This window comes from Ranitomeya imitator, chromosome 1 (genome assembly GCF_032444005.1).
Source record: "Ranitomeya imitator isolate aRanImi1 chromosome 1, aRanImi1.pri, whole genome shotgun sequence".
Lineage (NCBI taxonomy): Eukaryota > Metazoa > Chordata > Amphibia > Anura > Dendrobatidae > Ranitomeya > Ranitomeya imitator.
The window spans coordinates 61,777,327-61,801,761 of NC_091282.1; the positions used below are offsets into that span (position 1 = coordinate 61,777,327).

The 24,435-nt window shown below is 41.5% G+C and overlaps 1 protein-coding gene across 1 annotated transcript in view; it reads right to left on the bottom strand.

The window, feature by feature from the left end:
• PIK3C3 (phosphatidylinositol 3-kinase catalytic subunit type 3) overlaps positions 1-24,435 on the bottom strand; it is a 257,560-nt gene that overhangs the window by 183,295 nt on the left and 49,830 nt on the right. Inside the window, exons 6-8 of the mRNA XM_069747182.1 lie at positions 19,150-19,236; positions 17,106-17,201; positions 12,600-12,671 (exon numbers count right to left, since the gene is read on the bottom strand). Coding sequence (XP_069603283.1) covers positions 12,600-12,671; positions 17,106-17,201; positions 19,150-19,236 — 255 coding nt within the window. The remainder of the gene's footprint in view (positions 1-12,599; positions 12,672-17,105; positions 17,202-19,149; positions 19,237-24,435) is intronic.

Here is a 24,435-nt window from a genome sequence, read left to right on the forward strand (position 1 = left end):
GTAGTTGATCATGAGGTTTGTGCACATGTCAGGAGGAATATTGGTCCACTCCTCTTTGCAGATCATCTCTAAATCATTAAGATTTTGAGGCTGTCACTAGGCAACTGAGTTTCAACTCTATTCATAACGTTTCTATGGGATTAAGGTCTGGAGACTAGCTAGGCCACTCCATGACCTTAATGTGCTTCTTTTGGAGCAACTCCTTTGTTGCCTTGGCTGTATGTTTTGGGCCATTGTCTTGCTGGAAGACCCAGTCACCACCCATTTTTAATGTCCTGGTGGAGGGAAGAAGGTTGTCACTCAGTATTTTATGGTACATGGCTCCATCCATTCTCCCATTGATGTGGTGAAGAACGGTGTTATTTGGGTCATATGGAGCATTTCTCTACCTCCAAAACATGTCTTTGACAGTGGGCAAACTTACAGAATCAGCAAGGGATCAAATAATTATTTCCCCCACCAACGTCTTACCCGAGCACGCTCAGTTGTTATCCGAGCATCTACGAGTGCTGTATATTACGCTTGAGTCTCTGCAGCTGCATAATTTGTGGCTGTTCATAGAATGATAGAGTTGGAAAGGACCTCCTTGGTCATCTGGTCCAACCCCCTGCTCAAAGCAGGATTCACTAAATCATCCCAGACAGATGTCTGTCCAGCCTCTGTTTGAAAACTTCCATGGAAGGAGAAGTCACCACCTCTCGTTGCAGCCTGTTCCACTCATTGATCACCTTGTCAAAAAGTTTTTTCTAATATCTAATCTGTGTCTCCTCTCATTCAGCTTCATCCCATTGCTTCTAGTCTTTCCTTGTGCAAATGAGAATAAAGATAATCCTTCTATAATGTGACAGCTTTTGAGACATTTGTAGACAGCTATTAAGTCTCCTCTCAGTCTTCTGAGCTAAACATTCCCAAATCCTGTAAACGTTCCTCATAGGACATGGTTTGCAGACCAGTCACTATTCTGGTCGCTCTTCTCTGAACTTGCTCCAATTTGTTGATGTCTTTTTTAAAATGTTTAGATTACAGGTTGGATACCCTACTTGAGCACCATCCACAAGTTATTTTTTGTTGAGTGCCTTGTGGTTCTCTACTTTTCGGTGTTTTTTAAAATGTGGTGCCCAAAACTGGACACAATATTTCAGATGAGGTCTGACCAAAGAGACGTAGAGGGCAATAATGATCTAGACTGTATACTTCTGTTAATACAACCCAGAATTGCATTTGCCTTTCTTGCTGCTGCATCACACTGTTGACTCATGTTCAGTCTATGATCTATTAGTATACACAAGTCTTTTTCACATGTGCTGTTGCTTAGCCCTAGTCCTCCCATTCAGTAAATGTTTTTTTTTTTTTTCATTTTTATTGCCCAGATGTAGTACTTTGCATTTTTCCTTTTTAAAAACCATTCTGCTAGTTGCTGCCCAGTGCTCCAGTATATTTATATATTTTTGAATCCTCTCTTCTCTAGTATTTGCTATCCCTCCTAGCTTTGTGTCATCAGCAAATGTAATTAGTGTACCCTCAATTTCTTCATCTAAACCATTGATAAAGAAGTTTAACAATACAGGACAGAACCCTGTGATACCCCACTTGAGACATTCTTCCAACTGGATGTGCAGCCATTTACGACCACTCTTTGGGTCACTAAGATAGTTATGAATCCACCTAACAGTTGCCTTATCCATTCCATACTTAGTCATTTTTTCAATAAGGATAGTGTGAGATACTTTGTCAAATGCTTTGCTGAAGTCAAGATATGCTATATCTACAGCATTTCCCTGATCCACCCAGTCAGTGATTCTGTCATAGAAGGAAATTAAGTTAGTCTGACATGGCTTAATTACAAGCCTGAACACACGCAAAAATTGCCTGTTTGTTAAGGAATCTCCACATTTGTTAAGGCGGTCTATCAGTGGCAAATCATTCAGCATAGGGTCTTGAACATAATATACGAGCACTCTCAGATGTTCGGATAAGATGTTATCCGAGCACGTTTGCTCATCACTAATTAAGAACAAACCTATAGTCTAACTGGTTCGCAGAAAGGTGACTTTTGAATTTGTGCTTAGGGTCACGGTCTTCCTGAATTCCCATGATCTTTGACTCAAAGAAAGTTTTCTTACACTGGGTAGAACATTTCGCTCTAAAATCTCTTGATAATTCTCAGATTTCATGACTCCTGTGATATGGTCAAGGCCCCCCAATACCAGACAAAGCAAAGCAACCCAATAGTATTATGGATCCTCCACCATGCTTAACTGTTGGTAGGGTGTTAATTTCCTTATAAGCTTCCCTGCGCCGTCCATAAACAAGCTGTTGCTTTACACTGCCAAAAAGCTCTATTTTTGTTTCGTTTCATCTGTCCACAGAACATTTCCCCAGAAGGACTGTGGTTTGTCACAGTACTCTTTGGCAAATATCATTGGTTCCTTTTTACGTCTTTTCTTCAGCAATGGTTTCTTCCTTAGCCTTCGCCCATAAAGCTGTGATTGGTTTAGTGTGCGGCGTATTATACTTGTTGAAACCATGACCCCAGACAAGTTCGTCTTCAGGTCTTTGGATGTTTGACTTTTTATTTTTTTATTTTAAACACCATTCGCACCAACATTCAAAGACATCTCTTGTCAATTTTCTTCTTTTCCGCACGTCCAGGAAGGTTCCTGACAGATCCAAGCTTGGCAAATCTCTTAACATTGCGCACTCTTGAAACTGGGATATCAAGGTCTTTAGGGATAGTCTTATACCCTTTGGAAGTCTTGTGTTCGTGGACATCAGAACTGCCATTAGCAGACAGCTCCTTTGTCTTCACCATTGTGACAAAGGAACAGGGTCTACCATGTGGTTTTTAAAACAATGAAGTCATCATTCATTGGCTAATTCATGTCACATGGGCACCATCACAGGTCATTCTCATTTGTGATTTACCACAGGAGAGTCAAAATGTGTTTCCATACTAATTTAAAGTAAAAGGTTGCCAATACCAGAGTCACAACAAGATTTAGGCTTTTCTATTTTTCCCTCCCATTGGTTTTTGTTTTAAATTATTATCGTTTGCTCTTTTGTATTTAACACGAGTGCTCTATACAAAAAAAAAAAAAAAAAAAACTAGAAAAAAAAAATATAATCAAGTGAAACTTTTTTTTTTTTTCTTTTTGGAGATATTCCACGTTATGTACTTAAACTTCATTTGTGCCAATAATGAGAAGCAGGTCTGTATGGCTCCTAGTACAAGTCAATGAAAAAAAAAAAAGTTCTAAATATGTTTATGATCATCACCATCTTCACATTGGGTCTGAAAACCGACCTAAAGACCCCATATATATTTATTCACTGTACCATTGTTGAATATCATTTATTTATATTTATCACATTTGTAAATATAACGTGTGTCCTTGTCACATTTATTTTTGCAGTAATGTACACATTATGCTGATCATTACTTTATGGAATCATTATTTATTACATACTTAAAGGAATTTGCCAGCAGGTTTTTGACACCTAATCTGAGAGAAGCATAATGTAGAGACACAGAGCCGGATTCTAGTGCTGTGTCACTTACTGGGCTGCTTGCTGTAGTTTTGATAAATATCCGTTTTTGCTAGTAGATCATTAGAGGACTAGTAACCCTGCAGTCAGGTAGTCCTCCATATTCATGAGCTCTGTATAAGCCCGCCCACACCACTTGATTGGCAGACTTCTGTGTACACTGCTCATAGGCTGAAAGTGACCAATCAGTGGTGTGGGCGGGGTTATACAGAGCTCAGCAGTCACAAAATCCATATATCTGCAGCAGGGAACACGGATTTTATCAAACTGACTGCAAGCAGCCCAATAAGAGACAACCCTGCCCCTATAATCTGCTGATCTGAGATCGGGTAGCAAGAAAAAAAACTGACAGATTCCATTTAAATATATTTCTAATAGTAATTTTAATATCTTTTTCCAATAGAAATAAATTTGACAAGCCCGTTACACTTCTACTATGAATGTCTTCACATTTTCTCAAATCACAAATCGTTCAGTGGAAAAACCGTTGAGACAAGTGAACATCATCTAATGGACAATATTCTGAAGGGTATTACTGTTTTCAAGATGTTCTCTTTAAAATAAAAACATGTAAGTAATTCTCATTTTTTGGGGGGTACTCTGTCATTATGGTACATAAAAAAAACCCACAATAAAAATATCTAAAAAAAATATCTAAAATATACATACACACATATATCCCCCTCCAGTAGCACAGGATATTGATTACCCATATATTTGGTATACTAATTGTTCATTGATCATGTAATATATTTGTGTATTTATACATTTATGACACGGTGTGGTGACATGATATGGTGTCTGGGGTATCATTGTCTACGTTCATTTTTACTGATCTTATGAGTGTTGCGTTGTTGCTCTGTATAAGTCTGTGTATCCCCGCTAATGTGACGACAACATTTATATTATCCAGACTTCTATTTTCAGTAGGTGAAGAACCATAGACTGTCCTATGAGCTATAAAAGTTTACTCTTGATATTTTTGAATGGGGGTTTGCCGCTTATATCAGCTCCTACAAGGTATTGTCCTGTTGTCTCTGCAAAACAAGGACGCAAGATTATTGAACAATCAATGTCTGAAAATATGTTGATTGACCATTGTGTAGTTCCATGTGGCTTGTTGACTAGCAGAGGACAAACTAAGCATTTTGATTAAATCTTCAAACGTTGTGAGATGAGCCCCTGCTACCTCCCCGTTGACCTGTGGAGGATGACCTAGCACAGAAATGTGTGTATAAAGAGGAAATGTCTATCCTTCTTAGAGGAGAGAACAGTAAGATAGATCCTTTGTGGGATGATGATGCTAAGGCCAGCACCCCAGAGAGACTTGGAGAAACTCGGATTACCCTGGAAACTACTGATGGAGGAGCCTATACGAAGAAGTATCAGAAGCCACATCCATCTCTACGGAGGATTATGGACTCATCTCCCAGGGGCATTTATCCCGTTACTGGACTAGATCTGTGCTCCTGGACGATTGTTTCATGGACCTTTCGGTGTGCATGGAATAAAAGGTTCTTGGGACTGTTCACTCATCTCTCGCACTCTTGATTGTGTGATACTGGAGTAGGACCTCGTGACACACTGGTTGTTTTTTTTAAATCATGTTGAGTTAGTCATTACATACTAGTAGCCCCGTTTTTCGTGATATTATCTGTCTCAGAGTTAAATTATTCCCCCTCTGCATACACTACTTTTATATGTCAATCTTGATCAGGAGCAAATGTGCCGCCGCTGGTGGCGAGATGCCTTGGTGGTTATGTCTGACCTCACTATCGGACGCTCATGATGCCGTATGACGGTGCGCTCGACCACCCTCTCCTCCCACTTAAACCACTAGATGTTCAATTTCATTAGGGCTTTTTCAAATATCTTTTCCCTGCTCTTTTGTGTTCATTTGGGCTTTAGAAAGATTATAACATCCTATGTTCCACACCCCGTGAGGAAGACTGCGAAACGTACGTCGAGTTGGTTGCACAAGAAGAAGTTGCAGTAAATCAACATAAGATCAGAAATTTACCGTCGATTGTTTTTGGCAAGTATATAATTATTATGATTTATTTCTAATCATGACTGTGTAGTTGACTCATTAATTTATTACTTTTAGTAAAGCTACTGACCTGCTGCTGACACTTGATTCAACTATACATCTGCTTTAAAAGGGAACCTGTCACCAGTTTTGTCATATATCACCTAAATCTATCACCTTCTATCATGTTTGTGATGCATTCCACAATGATTATATATCCCCCTGATTCCCCTGCACAACTCCCAAAAACCATTAAGTGCTCTGGTGCTGTATGGAAATCCGGTCGGTCCGGTCTGAAGGTCCTCTCCATCTCTTTGCCCGGCTGCTGCCTCCCTACTTTGACGTGAATGATACCTCAAGTCACCCACATTGCAGGGCGAAATTTCGCGCCTGAGCACAAAAATCACGGCTCGCGCCTGCGCACCATGCTTTGATCTACTGCGGGCACATGAGCACTCATGTTTTCAGCTCTGCCCGCAGTAAGGCAAAGTACAGTGCACAAGCGTGAGATTTCCCCAGCAAAAGGCGGAAGACGGCAAGCAGCAGCCAGGGAACATAAATGGAGAGATCCAAAATCATGCCCATCTGACCAAACCGACCGGATTACCATAAAGCGGGAGAACTTTAAAAGGTTTTTTGAGGCGTTCACAGGGGGAATCAGGGGGTGATATAAGCATTTGTGGAATGTAGCACAGGAACTGAATAATGTGATCGTTTTAGTCGACCTATGATAAAACTGGTGACAGGTTCCCTTTAATTATTGGGGGCGTGTCCTAACTGGTCATGTGCGCGGTCGCAAGGAAGAGAGCTCCCGCTGCTAACCTGATATAAATCCTGTGCAGACGCTGTGGGCCAGACTTTTCTGCCTCATACCGGCTAGCTGAGGGTCTGGGGAGCGGAGCGGTGTTGAGTGGTGGTCCCGGTGGTGGAAGAAATGACCAGACGGCGGCAGAAAGAAGCGGGAGCTGGCGATGCAGGAGCCAACCAAGATGGCGCCGAGGCCAGAGAAGACGCTGATAAGGTGAACGCCGCATGTCAGAAGCGCATGGAGGTGGCGGCGAGGCTGCAGCAGTATGCCAGAGTGGAAGAAGTGGAGGAGGCAGAGATGGGAACCGGAGCTGGTATGGAGGAGATGATGAGACCGAGGCAGGAAAGCAGGAGGTACAGAAGGGGAGGGAGAAAAGCAGCATGGCGGGGGCAATAGGGGGACCTGAAGATATGGCACAGGCGGAGGAGCCGACTCTCAGGGACATCTTTGCACTGGTCTCCTCATGCCAGCAAACCTTAAATACTCCGACCCTTCAGATGCAGGAAGTAAAAGGGGAAACAGCACAGATAAATGCAGCCCTGCAAAAGATGGACAGACGTGTGGGAGTAGTGGAAGAGAGGGTGAGCACGGCAGAAGATCATATAGTAAAGCTGCAAAAAGCGGAGAAAAGGTTCGCCCAAGTAATATCAGAGCTGGGTGAGGATCTGGAAAATAGATCCTGAAGGAATAATATACGTATAGTCGGTCTACCTGAAAAAACTGAGGGGAGAAACCCCACGGAGTTTATTGAAAGCTGGCTGCTGGAGAAAATAGGTGGCACAGTGCTGACAAGTTTTTGCTGTTGAGAGAGCTCATAGGGTCCCGCCGCAGCCCCCAGGAGCGAATCCCCGTACCATGCGTGCCAAAATACTGAACTATAGAGACAGGGACATTATTCTTAGGAAGGCCAGAGAAACGGAGGATCTGACGGCTGGAGGTCAAAGGATTGCCATTTATCCGGACTATTCTGCTGCGGTCCAGTAACAATGGATGAAGTTCACTGGGGTCAAGAGCCGACAGAACTGGGAGTGCAGTACTCTATGCAGTTCCCTGCAAAGTTAAGACTGGTGGCTTTTGATAAAACCCACTTTTTCCTGACACCAGAGGACGCTACCCAGTGGATTGACACTGATGCTAAAAAAACTTACAGGAAAAGCCGATTGATATTTCGGGGAGATCCGGATAGGGGATAGCGCTCTGTTACTGGAGGAGGCGTCGGCGTTTAATAGCATAATTGCTAAAGGGATGAGCAATTGTTAAGGGTTCAGCTGGGTCATATTGAGTGAATGGTCGGAGGGGGCAGTAATGGTTAATAAGTATGGGGGAGGAGGGTTATGCGGGATCCACAAGTGTGTATTGTAGTTTCTCTATATGTTCATTTACGTTGGAATATTTTGGTTGCGTTTTTAAAACAAAAAGCAAAATTGGTGGGAAACTCTGATCTTTATGGCAGCGGGAGGCGAGTGGAGAGAGCGAAACAAGGGAGAGGGTTCGCAATGGGCGGTGGAGCCCCACTCTTGATAAGAGGCAGAATGTGTAGCATTGGGAGGGTTAGGGGGGCAAGTTGGGTGTTAACAGGGGGGGTGGGAGAGGTTAGACAGCTCATACTCGGGAGGGAAGATACTATAAAGAATGATGAGCCCCATGATGGGGGGGCCGCATAAAGATATTGAGTTGGAATGTAAGAGGCCTGGCGGATAAGACTCGGCGGGCGGCGAGTTTGCAGTATGCTCGAGATCAGAGAGCTTCAATAATATGTCTGCTGGAGACGCACTTGGTGCGGGAGAAGGTGGATGTACTAAATAGGCGCTGGATACAGAGGGCGTACCATTCTACCTTATCTACGTACTCTAGGGCTGTGTCAGTGTTGGTACCCATGGGAGTGCATTATCAGGAGGTAATGGTACAAGTGGATGGTCAGTATGTGGTGGTACAATGTAAAATAAATGGAGTGTTGATGAGTATAGCGGCAATGTATATTCCGCCCCCATACTCAAGCAAGAAAATTAGAGAGGTGTTGGAACAGGTGGAACGCTGGGGCCTAATACCACTTCTAATCATTGGGAATCTTAATAATATATGTGATGAATATTGGGACAAGAATAAAAAACCCCAGAATAGGACGGTGGGACACATACTCCGGTTGGTACTTATATTCGTGAAATAGGAATGACTGACCTATGGAGAGTTCGACATGCTGTGGAAAGGGGGTATTCATGTTATTCACCGCTCATAGTACTCTATCCAGAATTGATCTGGCTCTTGGCAATCGTCTGTTGGACACAATGGTGCGGGAAGTGCGGTACTTGCCAAGGGCCATGTCGGACCATAGTCCAATTGAGGTTGAGTTCCGTATGCTGGGGACACAGGCTGCGATCAGGAGAGAGTGGAAGAGTCACCCTAACTGGTTGCACTGTATAGATTTAGAAGAGATAAAACAAGGAGGTGATGGAATTCTTTGTGCTGAATGATGGGAGCACAGACGCTCTTACTGTATGGGAAGCCATGAAGGCGTACTTAAGAGGGCTGCTGTTTAGAGATATTAGTAGATGTAAGCGGAAGACAAGAGGCAAAGAAGGCAGCGATTGATGGGCTGAGGGCAGTGGAGGATGAGATGGCAATAATGGGAACTCCTCAGGCTGGGAACAGATTGAAAGCAGCTCAAAGTCATTGGGAAAAAATTTTGTTGGGAAAGGCTGAAAGGAAGCGGGAATTTCAGAGGTTGGCTTATTATCAGGAGGGTGAAACTGTTGGTCATATGCTGTCGCTGGTGGCTTCTGCCCAGAGGAGCACTTCGTTTGTCCATTCTCTGGTTTCCGGGAGTGGCACTAAAGTCTCCAAAACTTCAGAAATTTTGATGGTCTTTGCGGACTTTTACGCAGACCTATATTCCTCTCGGGTGGACGCGTTGGCGGGAGACACATGGGCGTTTCTGGAAGGACTGGGGCTCCCGAGGCTGAGTGACGCAGACAGAGGGATTGGAGGCTCCCATCACGGAGGGGGAACTGGGTTGGGCATTACAGTTTATGACTAATGGGAAGGCGCCTGGAGTAGATGGGTTTCACGCTGAAATTTATAAAAATATGGGGGAGGTGTTAATTCCCAGATTAAAGGCGGTTCTAGATGAGGCTAACAGTAGAGGGTATCTGCCAACATCCATGAGAGAAGCCATAATAGTGGTAATTCCTAAGGAAGGGAAAGATTTGGGACAGCCTGAGTCATATCGACCAATTTCCTTACTCTCTATGGATGTCAAGCTTCTGGCCAAGGTGTTGGCGACGCATTTGACGAGTGTCATCTCCAACCTGCTGCACCCAGATCACTCTGGCTTTATGCCTGACAGATCCACAGCGGTTAACCTGCGGAGGCTGTTTATAAATTTGCAGCTTCGGTCCGACAACTGTGGCCAGAGAGTTATTGCATCCTTAGATGCCCTTAAGACATTCGACAGTGTGGAATGGGGATATCTATGGCAGGTGTTGCAGTGTATGGGGTTTGGCTCGCAGTTTGTGTCCTGGATTCGGCTGTTGTATTCACAGCCGGTGGCTAGAGTCAGGATGAATGGGGAGTTATCTCGGACTATACAGCTTGCTAGAGAGACGAGGCAGGGGTGTCCGCTCTCTCCTCTTGTTTGCTCTGGCTGTGGAACCATTGGCTGCCAAAATTCGACAGTCTGACGAGGTATCTGGGTTTAAATATGGGATAATTGAAGAGAAGGTAGCGCTCTACGCGGACGATATTCTACTGTTTCTGGCTGACCCGGCCGCTTCCTTGGGGGGTGCCATTGGGCTTATTGAAAGGCTTGGCTATTTGTCGGGATTGACGATAAGTTGGAGTAAGTCAATTCTGTTTAAAGTGGATGACGTGGGGGAGGACGGGAGCGAGCTTCTGGATGATGGGCGACTTAAGGCGGTGAGTCAATTTAAATATTTGGGGATATGGATCTCTATGAATGTTACAGACTACATACATAGGAATATGACTCCGGTCTTGGGAGTCCTTAAGGCAAAAGTGGACACTTGGATTAAGTTGCATTTATCTGTGGTGGGCAGGGTGAATCTCATTAAAATGATTTTGATGCCGAAAATACTATACGTTCTTCATAATGCGCCAGTTTGGATACCGTGTGGTAAAATTTAGGCAAATTAATTCTCAGTTTAGGAATCTGCTATGGGAGAGACGTTATCCTCGTTATCAGGCTGGAGACGCTTTAGCGACCCAAGGAAGATGGAGGCTTGGCTTTGCCCAACCACGAAGTCTATTTTCTTGCAGCCCAGAGTCAGCATTTGAAGGGCTGGGTGCGTGAGCGGTCGTCCAGTGCGGTGCAGCAAAACAGAAGACCGGTAGTACAGTGTCTGGAAATTGGATCCCTGGGGTCGTTATATCCAACTATACTGTTGATATGTAAGCTGTGGGGTAGATTGAAGCAAATTCGTGGAGTTTCGGGTCTGACCAGGTTCTCCCCACTATGGCATAATAATAACTTACCGGAGTTGGTGGCACTGGGGGTACTACTAGAGTGGCAAGCCAAGGGAATTCAATACGTGTATCAAATCATTGAGCAGGGGGAGTTGAAATCCTTTGCCCAAATGCAGGCGGAGTTCGATCTCGGGCCCGTGGGGGAATATCGGTATTTGCGGATGAGATACGCATATGGGGCTCAGATTAGGGACGGTTGCATTAGAATCCAAGGAGATATAGTATTGGAGTATGTGTGCGGTGAAGGGACTACTAGGGTGGTTATCTCCACTCTTTATAAAGACTTACTGCATACCTACCTTTTGGGATTCCCGATAAATGCGAGAGCAAAGTGGGAGAGGGATCTGGGCCCAATGGAGACTGAAACTTGGGAGTCGGTACTGGAGTGGGTCCCAAGACTGTCACTGAGCGAACCGTATAGGCTGTCACAGCTCTATATAATACACAGAGTCTACAAATCTCCGGAAGTATTGTATAAGGCGGGATTGCATGATGACTCCAAGTGCCCGAGGTGTAAGTCTGCAGATGCTGGCATATTTCACATGATGTGGACGTGTCCGAGACTGGTTGCTTTTTGGCTGGTGGTCTTGAGTCGTATGGAAGGAGCGTATGGATGCACGGTGCCAAGGGATATGTTTGCTGGGATATGTACATGAGATTGCAGTGGATAACACCCTGAAGATAGCAATTGCCAGATGGTTGTATCTGGCCCGAAAGGTAATAGCACGAAACTGGATTAAGGACGAACCGCCTACAAGAAGAGAATTCCTCCAATATGTGAAGCAGGGTCTGATATTGGAAAAAGGGGTCTATAAGTAAAGAGGGAAAATAGAAATGTTTGATAAATTGTGGTCTTCGTGGCTTGAAATGGGATAGGTTCGACTTAGGGGACGGGTGTGACAAGGACTTGAGCTGGTGAGAACAAAATAGGAGGTTTGTGATCCCAAATGGGATGATATTTATTCAGTATCATTGATGGTCGTGATTTGAAAAGAGAAGGGCTGTCTTGGTGGGAAGGGGCGGGATAAGTTGCGAATAATGGGGTTTGGGTATGAGGGAAACTTTGTATTGAAAACAAGAATTTAACATGTAAATTGCAATTGTATTCTTAATAAAAATCTATTTGAGTTAAAAAAAATAAAAATTATTGGGGGCATTATCACCCCTCTCTTGCTTTGAATGATGAAATGCTACTTAGATTTCCCATTTATGGGCCGTCCACATCCCTGATGAAGGAAAACAAACAAAAAAAAAAAATTACGAAACGAGTAGGACTTCTGTCACCATGCAGTAGTGATTGCCACGGATTAGCACACGAGACGTCAATGGCCGCAGTGCCCTCTAAGCCATTTTTCGCTCTCCGAACTATAGAAGACTTGGATAACAGCCATACTACGGCCCAGCGGAAACGAAAACTTCGAAACACACAGAGCAACTGCTCACCGACTAACAATAGTTCCAGATTATTACATTTTTTTATTAAATGTTTTACTTTGCTAGGATTGTGACTGCTGGTCACGACTTCATTTTACCTGTAAAGAATGTGTTATTAATCGCTGATCCGAGCTGTAATAGCACGACAAGCGCAGGAATATATATTGTTGGCTTGGTTGCAGATGTGTAAAATAGTGTAAGAGCTTTGGTGATTTATAGTGATTTAGATTTTTTGAATTTTTCTTCAAATTCTACTTTTTAACTAAAGACAAAATAGAAATAATTCTTATATTAGGAGCTCACCATAGACATCTGAGGATCTGGAACACGTACAATCTCTGCACTGGTGGTGATTGGAGTGGATTCATCCCCATCCTGCAAGAAATATCTAATGGTTAGAAGGCTAACTACTATAATACTGCCCTATGTACAGGAATATAACTACTATAATACTGCTCCTATGTACAAGAATATAACTACTATAATACTGCTCCTATGTACAAGAATATAACTACTATAATACTGCTCCTATGTACAAGAATATAACTACTATAATACTGCTCCTATGTACAAGAATATAACTACTATAATACTGCTCCTATGTACAAGAATATAACTACTATAATACTGCTGCTATGTACAAGAATAGAACTACTATAATACTGCTCCTATGTACAAGAATATAACTACTATAATACTGCCCTATGTACAGGAATATAACTACTATAATACTGCCCCTATGTACAAGAATATAACTACTATAATACTGCCCTATGTACAGGAATATAACTACTATAATACTGCTCCCTATGTACAAGAATATAACTACTATAATACTGCTCCTATGTACAAGAATATAACTACTATAATACTGCCCTATGTACAGGAATATAACTACTATAATACTGCCCCTATGTACAGGAATACAACTACTATAATACTGCCCCTATGTACAAGAATATAACTACTATAATACTGCCCTATGTACAGGAATATAACTACTATAATACTGCCCCTATGTACAAGAATATAACTACTATAATACTGCCCCTATGTATAAGAATACAACTACTATAATACTGCCCCTATGTACAAGAATATAACTACTATAATACTGCCCTATGTACAGGAATATAACTACTATAATACTGCCCCTATGTACAAGAATATAACTACTATAATACTGCTCCTATGTACAAGAATATAACTACTATAATACTGCCCCTATGTACAAGAATATAACTACTATAATACTGCTCCTATGTACAAGAATATAACTACTATAATACTGCCCCTATGTACAGGAATATAACTACTATAATACTGCCCTATGTACAGGAATATAACTACTATAATACTGCCCCTATGTACAAGAATATAACTACTATAATACTGCTCCTATGTACAAGAATATAACTACTATAATACTGCCCCTATGTACAAGAATACAACTACTATAATACTGCTCCTATGTACAGGAATACAACTACTATAATACTGCCCTATGTACAAGAATATAACTACTATAATACTGCCCCTATGTACAAGAATATAACTACTATAATACTGCTCCTATGTACAAGAATATAACTCCTATAATACTGCTCCTATGTATAAGAATATAACTACTATAATACTGCTCCTATGTATAAGAATATAACTACTATAATACTGCCCCTACATACAAGAATATAACTACTATAATACTGCCCATATATAAGAATATAACTACTATAATACTGCCTCCTATGTACAATAATATAACTGCTATAATACTGCCCCTATGTACAAGAATATAACTACTATAATGCTGCTCCTATGTACAAGAACAACCACCACCGTTTGCTTTGGGCTTTTCTCACCATGGGGTAACTACTGTAATACTGAATATAGCATAATAGAGAACAGAGCCTCTGCATTTTGGAGTGTAATAGCGCACTAAGGCTGGTAATAGGGGTCAGCAGGTTGGGGGGCTGTATGAGCAGAGAGCGGTTTGCAGACAGTATAATGGGAGCCCGGGGGCTTCTGACTGTTAAACGTTTTGATATTTGTAGAAAACTAAAGTGAGAAGAAAAGGCGCTCGGCGACGGCTGCATTCTGCTGTACTCGGCCTGCACAATTGCTCGGGTGATTTGGGGCCTGGTTTCTATGCTAAGCTCAGATATTGTGGATGCAGGTCAGACGTGGCGCGTCCTGTCTGGATACAGCAAGTAATGAGCACTGCGGCATGTGAGCTGCGGAGACCAGGGATGGCATCGCTGCTCACAACATTTCTCTCCATTCGTGACATTCCCAGATTTTACACCACCGCTCTACACTATAGAAAAGCGGCTTATTTACTCATTATAAAGTATGTTCTAGAAACAACCATGTGTTTAATTGGCATTAGGGGATCGCTCACAATTCTAGTCAATGGTCTGAGTCAGCGGGTGGCTCCACACTGCTATCAATCACACCGCGAGTCCGTGCCATCCGACAACCTAATAACATGATCGCTCCCCGCACTAGACCTCATCTCCGTGTCTCACGCAGACGTCAAATTTTCTCTTTCAGATTCAAAAGATTAGGAAAAGTCTCAGCATTAATGCGCGGATGCAGGAAGGCATTGGCCCCGATGTGTCGTCACTTAGAAGAAGTGAGGCTTCCATTAAAGGCGAGGACTGTACCCCCAGGTGCCCCAAGGACCCAGACATCATGAGATGTGGACTGTGACGCAGCCTCATCATGGACCGTCTGGTACCATCAATATATTGTAATGCTTCAAAGTAAGATGTCACCATTATCGGTGGTAGGCAGGCTGCAGATAAGGGGGTACGCAAATTGGATCTCCTCCAGGAAGTAAAAGAAGAAAAAAAAGTCGATCCATGCAATCTAAATGGGGTAGGTACCCTTTAACGACGAGGAACAAGAAAACCCAAATGACTGTCTGCAGACTCATGGCTTTTCCTTTTGGCTACATATCCTTAGTACTGATGAGGGAGCGAGGTGTTATCTGAGCATGCTCGGGTGATAACAAGAGTCTTCCGGCTGCATGTCTGACAACTGTTCGACGGCAGCAACACATGCCAGCATTTCCTGTTTGTTAGGCAATTCCTCCATCTGTTGCTGCTGTTGAACAGCCACGAGACACGCAGCCACGGGGACTAGAACATATTAAAATCGAGCACTCCGAAGACACTCTGCTAGCACCCGAGCATGCTGAGATAACACCTTATCCAAGCATGCTCACTCATCTCTAATCCTGATTCATGCAGAGTAGTCTCCTCCAACAAGGTGGCATAAAGGGGTGAGCAGGGGATAATGGCCGGGCCTTGATCAGGTTAGTGAGTGACGCTTCATTGTTCTGCCATGTATTGATCTGACGGGCGGCAGCAGAATTCTGCTCACATCCGGAGCTGTAAGTCGCCACTTATCAATGTCTTCAGGGAAGGCGAAGTGAAATAAATTCCTGCCTACGCTGCTATATAAGCTTCCTGCCTATGACCCTTCATCACGTCCTCAGGGGGGTTCTCAGACACTGTGTAGTGTAATTGAGTGATATAGATATATATTGTAATATTCTATTATCAGTGTACGCATCTGTATCATCAAGGGATGCATGGAGCGGATTGCGCCGACTATAGTCCCTGACTGCGAGTGTAATGCCCTGCACACAGGGTAAGCAACATAGCAAATCAGAAGAACTACACTACATTTCTAATTGGAGGCATCTGGGAGATGGAGAACTCCTGTAAAGCGCTGGTTGTGACAACTGTCACCGGTAATAGAGGCAGATGTGGTGAATTGTAATTACAATAAAAAATATTATATTATGTATTTATTATATAGAAAACGGTTAGATCTCACCAAAAACTGTTTTCCATTCCTTTTCCCAATCACAGGCAAGTAGTTTTCAAAAGGAAGGAAGATTCTACGCCCCTCCTCACTCCATAGGGGATAGGTTACACAATCCGTACGGGTAATCTTTTATACTAGGCACTGCCCTTATCAGGGCAGGAGCAATGCAGGGGCACAACATGGAGCATTAAGATACAGTAACTGCCCCCCGTTATTTCCTATCCCCTGTTATTAAGTAAGGAGGGGTGTAGAATCTTCCTTCCTTTTGATAACAATTTGCCCATGACTGGGAGAAGGAATGGAACAAAGCATTTTCCGTCTTGAGCACAAGCACTGTACCATGTTCTTGTTTGCAGTCAGGTGAAAGGTTATGCTCCAGATACTCCTCCTGGCCCGGCCAGAATCTCTGTATCCCATAGGGAAGGCATTATATAGTCAGTGTCATTTTCTGATGAATGGTTCGCCGTCACCAGTGACACTACCGAACTCCAGGAGAGCAGATAAGTGGACGATGGCTGGGACTCCGAATCCCCTGCGAGTACATGACCACCAACCCACTCACCGGGAGGTTCTAGCAGCTCATTCACCTGTGGATAAATCTATTTAGTGGGAAAAAAACAAACCTTTAGGTCTGAAAAGCTATGCAGATCTGTCAAATATGCGGCCCTGTATTTATTCGGAATCATCACTGTCCCCATTGGGGCTCACAATCTAAAATTCCCTATCAGTAAGTCTTTGGAGTGTGGGAGGAAACCCACCGAAACATGGAGAACATATAACATCTGCAGATGTTGTCCTTGGTGGGATTTGGACCCAGGACTGCAAAGTAACAGTGCTAACCACTGAGCCATCGTGTTAACCACTGAACCACCACGCAGCCCTCAGCCAGGAGGAGGGAGAGTATGAGGACGAGGAGGACTTCTTTAAAAAAAGTCACAGGTCAGGAAATGAAAAAAAGCCTTAGAACCTTACCTTTTCATAGTAAACGATTCCGTACTCCTTGTCATCGCTTTTCACGCAGGGAAACTCGACCATCAGGTACATGAAGTTGGAGCTGCGCTTTTCACTCTGCGGACAAGAGACAAATTTCCATTAATCCTGGATACTGTAGCTGCGGTATATAAGAGGTGTCTGATCCCCGCGCTAGTCAGAGACCGGTGCGGTGGTTAGGAGGATGGGAGCGCCGAATTCAGGGCACAAATTCATTTCCAGGAGGGATGATAGCGGGACGGGAGAGCGCACAGGTCGCCAATCAATCTGTGTGTGGTTTGCACCCAACTATTCCATTGGCGCCTTTTTAAAGTCCATTTTAGAGGTGTTCGATTGTTTTGTTTTAAGACGTTTGTGCAAAATTTGGTGCCATTGTTCTCCCATCCCCTCCTTTAAACCAGAAATTGAAAAAGCAGTTCAAAGAGCGGAAAAAAAAAGGACCATTTTTTACTTTGAGACAAGTTTATGAATGGCAACTAATACACACAAAAAAAAAAAACAAACAAAAAAAAAAAAAAAAATTGGGGTCCACAGTTTCAAGAAAAAGGATTTTTAAAAATTATTTTTACAGTAAATACAAACAAATTGGTACTTAACCAGACAGAAATGGTTAGGTCGGCAATGAAAATGGCTGCTGTGATACCAAAAAGGGCAATGCTGTGGACCCACAAGACTCAAAACAAGCACAACAGTGCCACCTAGTGTCCGGACGTGTGACTGCATCTCCCGCCGTAAATCCTTGACATTTCAGGCTGATTAACTCATTATAGAAGAGCCGCAATAAAGATTTTATAAGGACGTTTTCAGGGATCTCGGACAATAAACCCTGCACTGTAAATCTGACTCCAATCAGCATTATAGTAAAAAAAAAAAAAAAAAATCCAGAAAAAGGATAGACGTCTACTGCAGATGGAGAAGGGGGCCAAAAAATTTATTAAAATAGATTAAAGATAGGTAACAGATTGATGAAAAAAAAAAATTGTATCATTTTAGTAAGACTTGTATGTGTCAGTGGCAGCATTTGGGAGTACTTGTAAACTTATACTTTTTTTATTATTATTATTATTATTTTTTTTTTTAACACTTCACTTTGAAATTTAGAGGAAATCGAATCTGATTGCAGCTTGATATAGGGGCATAGACCCTGATTCCAGTAATGTGTCACTTACTGAGCTGTGATCCTCATTTACAAAGTGATACCCGCATAACATATCACCATCACAAGGACTAGGCGTCTCGTGCCTCCTGGTCCAACCCCGCCGCCCACCACCGATTAGCAACTATGTCAAGATACACAGAAAACGGCCAATCAGTGGTGTGGGCGGGGTTAAACAGGGCTCAGCATTCAGAGTTCTGCAGCGGGAAAAAAAAAAAAAAAAACTATCGCAACTATTGCACTCAGTAAACTAAGTGGCACATCGCAGGACTCAGGGTCTCTGCCCCTACATTAAACTGCAGTCATATTACACAGCAAAAAGCTGCTGACCTATTGACCGGCAGAAAACAAATTAAAGGGAATTGGACACCAATTTACATAAATAAAACTATGTTACATTTTTTTTTTTTTTAAATGTTTGTAAAATAGTATTTTGGTTTCCATATTCTAAAACTTATAACTGTGAAATCAGAAAAAGAAAAAAAAAAAAAAAAAAAAAAATCGCTTTAAATAAAGATTTTTCTTGCACGATATTCTTTGCAATAACGTTCATTTTTTTTTCTTTACAGAACGGTGTGAGGGGTTTGGGGTTTTTTTGTGTTTTTTTTTTTTTTTTTTTTTTTTTTTTTTAAGTTTCCATTGGTGACATTCAGGGACACGTGACTTTTTGATCACCTTTTATGTCACTTTTTGTGAGACAGGAGGAACAAAAACAGCCATTCGGATTTTTATTTTTGGCAGCACCCGCTGTATGGGGTAAATGAGCAGGGTTTTTAGTGCGGGTCATTACGGATGTGGCGATATCACAGAGGAGGTGTCATGGCTGCCACTGCAATCAGACTAGGGAGACAGACGTGTCGCCACACTTACCTCATTGATCATTTCTATCTCGCGGAAAGTCAGCCGATCCAGCCAGTCAACCTTCACCATGTGACCTTGTCGGTGAGCCTTGGTGAGCTAAGGGAGAAAAAAATAATAATTGGATTAGCAGCGGTGGGAGATCTATTATACACCTACATCATGGCTTCCACCCTCACATCGCCAGAAAAGGTGCCGCAAAATGAACATAGCGCACAGCAAAGTGAGAGCGGCACTGCTGTGTATACGGCTGTCTTGTGTCACCTAAAATAGCCATAGTAGTTATATTCTTGTACATAGGGGCAGTATTATAGTAGTTATATTCTTGTACATAGGAGCACTATTATAGTAGTTATATTCTTGTACATAAGGGCAGTATTATAGTAGTTATATTCTTGTACATACGGGCAGTATTATAGTAGTTATATTCTTGTACATAGGAGGCATTATTATAGGCGTTATATTCTTGTACATAGGGGGCACTATTATAGGCGTTATATTCTTGTACATGGGGGCAGTATTATAGTAGTTGTATTCTTGTACATAGGAGCAGTATTATAGTAGTTATATTCTTGTACATAGGGGCAGTATTATAGTAGTTATATTCTTGAACATAAGGGCAGTATTATAGTAGTTATATTCTTGTACATAGGGGCAGTATTATAGTAGTTATATTCTTGTACATAGGAGCACTATTATAGTAGTTATATTCTTGTACATAAGGGCAGTATTATAGTAGTTATATTCTTGTACATACGGGCAGTATTATAGTAGTTATATTCTTGTACATAGGAGGCATTATTATAGGCGTTATATTCTTGTACATAGGGGGCACTATTATAGGCGTTATATTCTTGTACATGGGGGCAGTATTATAGTAGTTGTATTCTTGTACATAGGAGCAGTATTATAGTAGTTATATTCTTGTACATAGGGGCAGTATTATAGTAGTTATATTCTTGAACATAAGGGCAGTATTATAGTAGTTATATTCTTGTACATAGGGGCAGTATTATAGTAGTTATATTCTTGAACATAGGGGCAGTATTATAGTAGTTATATTCTTGTACATAGCAGTATTATAGTAATTATATTCTTGTACATAGGGACAGTATTATAGTAGTTATATTCTTGTACATAAGGGCAGTATTATAGTAGTTATATTCTTGTACATAGGGGCAGTATTATAGTAGTTATATTCTTGAACATAGGGGCAGTATTATAGTAGTTATATTCTTGAACATAGGGGCAGTATTATAGTAGTTATATTCTTGTACATAAGGGCAGTATTATAGTAGTTATATTCTTGTACATAAGGGCAGTATTATAGTAGTTATATTCTTGTACATAAGGGCAGTATTATAGTAGTTATATTCTTGTACATAGGGGCAGTATTATAGTAGTTATATTCTTGTACATAAGGGCAGTATTATAGTAGTTATATTCTTGTACATAGCAGTATTATAGTAATTATATTCTTGTACATAGGGACAGTATTATAGTAGTTATATTCTTGTACATAGGGGCAGTATTATAGTAGTTATATTCTTGTACATAGGGGCAGTATTATAGGAGTTATATTCTTGTACATAGGGGCAGCATTATAGGAGTTATATTCTTGTACATAGGAGCAGTATGTATTATAGTAGTTATATTCTTGTACATAGCAGTATTATAGTAGTTATATTCTTGTACATAGGAGCAGTATGTATTATAGTAGTTATATTCTTGTACATAGCAGTATTATAGTAGTTATATTCTTGTACATAGGAGCAGTATTATAGTAGTTATATTCTTGTACATAGGGGCAGTATTATAGTAGTTATATTCTTGTACATAGGGGCAGTATTATAGTAATTATATTCTTGTACATAGAGGACAGTATTATAGTAGTTATATTCTTGTACATAGGAGCAGTATGTATTATAGTAGTTATATTCTTGTACATAGCAGTATTATAGTAGTTATATTCTTGTACATAGGGGGCAGTATTATAGTAGTTATATTCTTGTACATAGGGGCAGTATTATAGTAATTATATTCTTGTACATAGAGGACAGTATTATAGTAGTTATATTCTTGTACATAGGGGCAGTATTATAGCAGTTATATTCTTGTACATAGGGGCAGTATTATAGTAGTTATATTCTTGTACATAGAGGACAGTATTATAGTAGTTATATTCTTGTACATAGGAGCAGTATGTATTATAGTAGTTATATTCTTGTACATAGGGAGCAGTATTATAGTAGCTATATTCTTGTACATAGGAGCAGTATGTATTATAGCAGTTATATTCTTGTACATAGGAGTAGTACTATAGTAGTTATATTCTTGTACATAGCAGTACTATAGTAGTTATATTCTTGTACATAGAGGACAGTATTATAGTAGTGATATTCTTGTACATAGGAGCAGTATGTATTATAGTAGTTATATTCTTGTACATAGGGGGCAGTATTATAGTAGTTATTTGCTCGCACTTTGTGGTAATATGACATTGGTTTATTCTAGCTCCCGTATTACTATGTACTCTGACTTTGCCAAGAATACCTATGATTTTACAAATAACGTACTTGAATGTAAACCGTTAAATATGCCCGGCCCAGCTACGCTTTATCTTGATAGCTTTTTTGTTCTGCTCCTGAAACAAAGGTCCCTCTCCTTCCCCACTAAATATAATATTATACACACACCAACATTTTCATTGTGGCATTTCAGCTTCGTCCGTGCAGATACATAGATGGACAAGCAGTAGGACAAGCGGACACATAAGAAATTGCATTGTATAGAAGTCATTAGGATGAAACAGTAGTGAAAGCCATTAATTCCACAAACGCAACATATAGTGTCAGCTGTCAAACGCCTCTGTAGAAAGCAAGGGCCGTGCAGAACGCAGGATATCCCACAGTCCGGGGTAACTAACAGTAGATGGTAACGTGTACACAACCTATATATAAGCAGAGAACCGCCATACGGATACACACTGACATGTACACGGCCAGCATCAGGGACAAGTAATGGGAAAGTCAACCCCGTCTCTTCTGATTAATGTACAACATGCATATCCAATATAGTTTTACTCGGTTCCTGCTAAGACACTGGTAGATGGTGCAGAAAAATCTGCTGCAAATACTCCACGTGTGCACATAATGTACAGGGGGATTTATCATCCCTGAGAAGCCATTGTCACAGGGAGCTGCTTAGCGGCCAGACTAGTGATAAATAGAGATGGGCTGACATCTGGATGTCGGGGTCCGGCGGGTTCAGTCAAACTGATACAAAAAGTTCAGGTACCCAGATCAGTACCCGGACCCCATTCACTTGAATGGGGGGCACATACATCCAGTGTTTGCAACGCTATGTTCGAGACAGCGCGGCAAACAACACTTCTGATCGGCGGTAAAATCAACACCAGTCGGAGAGCCGCGGTTCCCATACTGTCAGCTGTGATCAGAGGTATAAAGTTTACCTCCGATCACTGGTGTCAGCTGATGGAACTACTGCTCCCATCAGCCAACACCTGCTGCCGCTAATAACAGTGAGAGCAGGCACCTGCGTTGTAAATAAGGTAATTAAACAAAAAAAAAAAAATATGTGGGTTCACCTGTATTTTTGATAACCAGCCTGGCAAAAACTGACAGCTGGGGGCTGCAACCCTCAGCTGTCCCCTTCAGCTAGGCTGGTTATCAAGCAAAGACGGGTCCCCACTCCAATTTAATTATTTAAATTTAAAAAAAAAAAAAAAAAAAAAAAAAAAAAAAAACCATGTTAAAGCATACAGCTGGTATTCTTAGGCTGGTAGGGGGCCATGGATATTGCCCCCGCCCAGCCAAAAAGCAGCAGCCCGCAGTCGCCCAGAAAAGGCTCATCTATTAGATGCGCCAATTCTGGCGCTTTGCCTGGATCTTCCCGCTTGCCCTGTGGCAGTGGCAAGTGCCGTTCATATTTGTGGGGTTGATGTCACCTTTGTATTGTCAGGTAACATCAAGCCCGTGGATTAAAAAACGGAAAGGCACCTATAAGACACCTATCCATTACTAACCCCTAAGCGACCGGGCCAATTTTTTTAAATCTGACCAGTGTCACTTTATGTTGCAATAACTCTGGAACGCTTTAGCATATCCCAGTGATTCTGAGATTGGTTTTTTTTCCGAGGCACATTATAATTTATGATAATGAAAAATTTAGGTCCATATGTCTTGTTTTTATTTAAAAGAAATTATCAGAAATTTTACAAAAATGTAAAAAAGAAAAGAAAATGCCATTTTTCAAACTTTGAATGATTATCACTTTAATCCACATATACTGTATATTAATGTTTTTCTGTGGTATAACTAACACTTCCCTAATGTCGGCTTTAAAATCAGCACCATTTGTAAAATGTTACTTTATTTTGCTAGCATTTTAGGAAGTTTAAAAAAAAAGTGTAGCACTAATTTTTCATGGAAATTTACCAATTTTATTTTATTTATTTAGGGACTTATCCAAGTTTGAAGTGATTTTGGGGGTTCTATATATGGGAAAACCCCCAAAAGTTATACCATATTAAAAAAACAGCACCCCTCAACGTATTAAAATTGCTTTCGGGTAGTTTATTAACCCTTCAGGTGCTTTTCAGAAATTAATGCAAAGTGGCATAACAAATGAAAAAGTGTATTTTTACCACCCAACGCTAACTTCTGAACAAACCACTGTGGCCAGCTGACTCTAAGGTCTGCTGTTTGGTCATGAATTGCCATGGCAAACATCAGGACCCCACACAATCATGATCTCAAGGTGCCCATGGAGTTAGAGAGTGCCCACACTCTGTTGACCATTTATATGATGTAGTCACTATTGACAACTGCATCTAAGGGGTTAAACCGGTATGGATAGTGCCAGCACGGATTGTGGCTGATGCAGCAAGTTGTCAGCTATAGTGTACAGCCGGCAGCTGCTGGATTGTCACCTGTATGGGGAGGCTATTCTCATATCTCAGGTCAGTAAAAAGATGTATTGGCTGTCATTAAAGGGCTAATCATATAGTTATATCTAATATATGAAGGTGTGTGTGTGTGTGTGTGTGTGTGTGTGTGTGTGTGTGTGTGTGTGTGTGTGTGTGTGTGTGTGTGTGTGTGTGTGTATACTGTCGCAGCTACAGCCACAAAATTTTGCAGTCACACATCTGGACCCCGAGAGCGTCATAGGCTATGTTGTGAGGTGAAATTTTAACACCGCACGTTCCAATTCACCAAACAATTTTGCCCCTATCTACATAATGGGGAAAAAAGTGAAAGGAAAAGTGTTGGAGGCAAA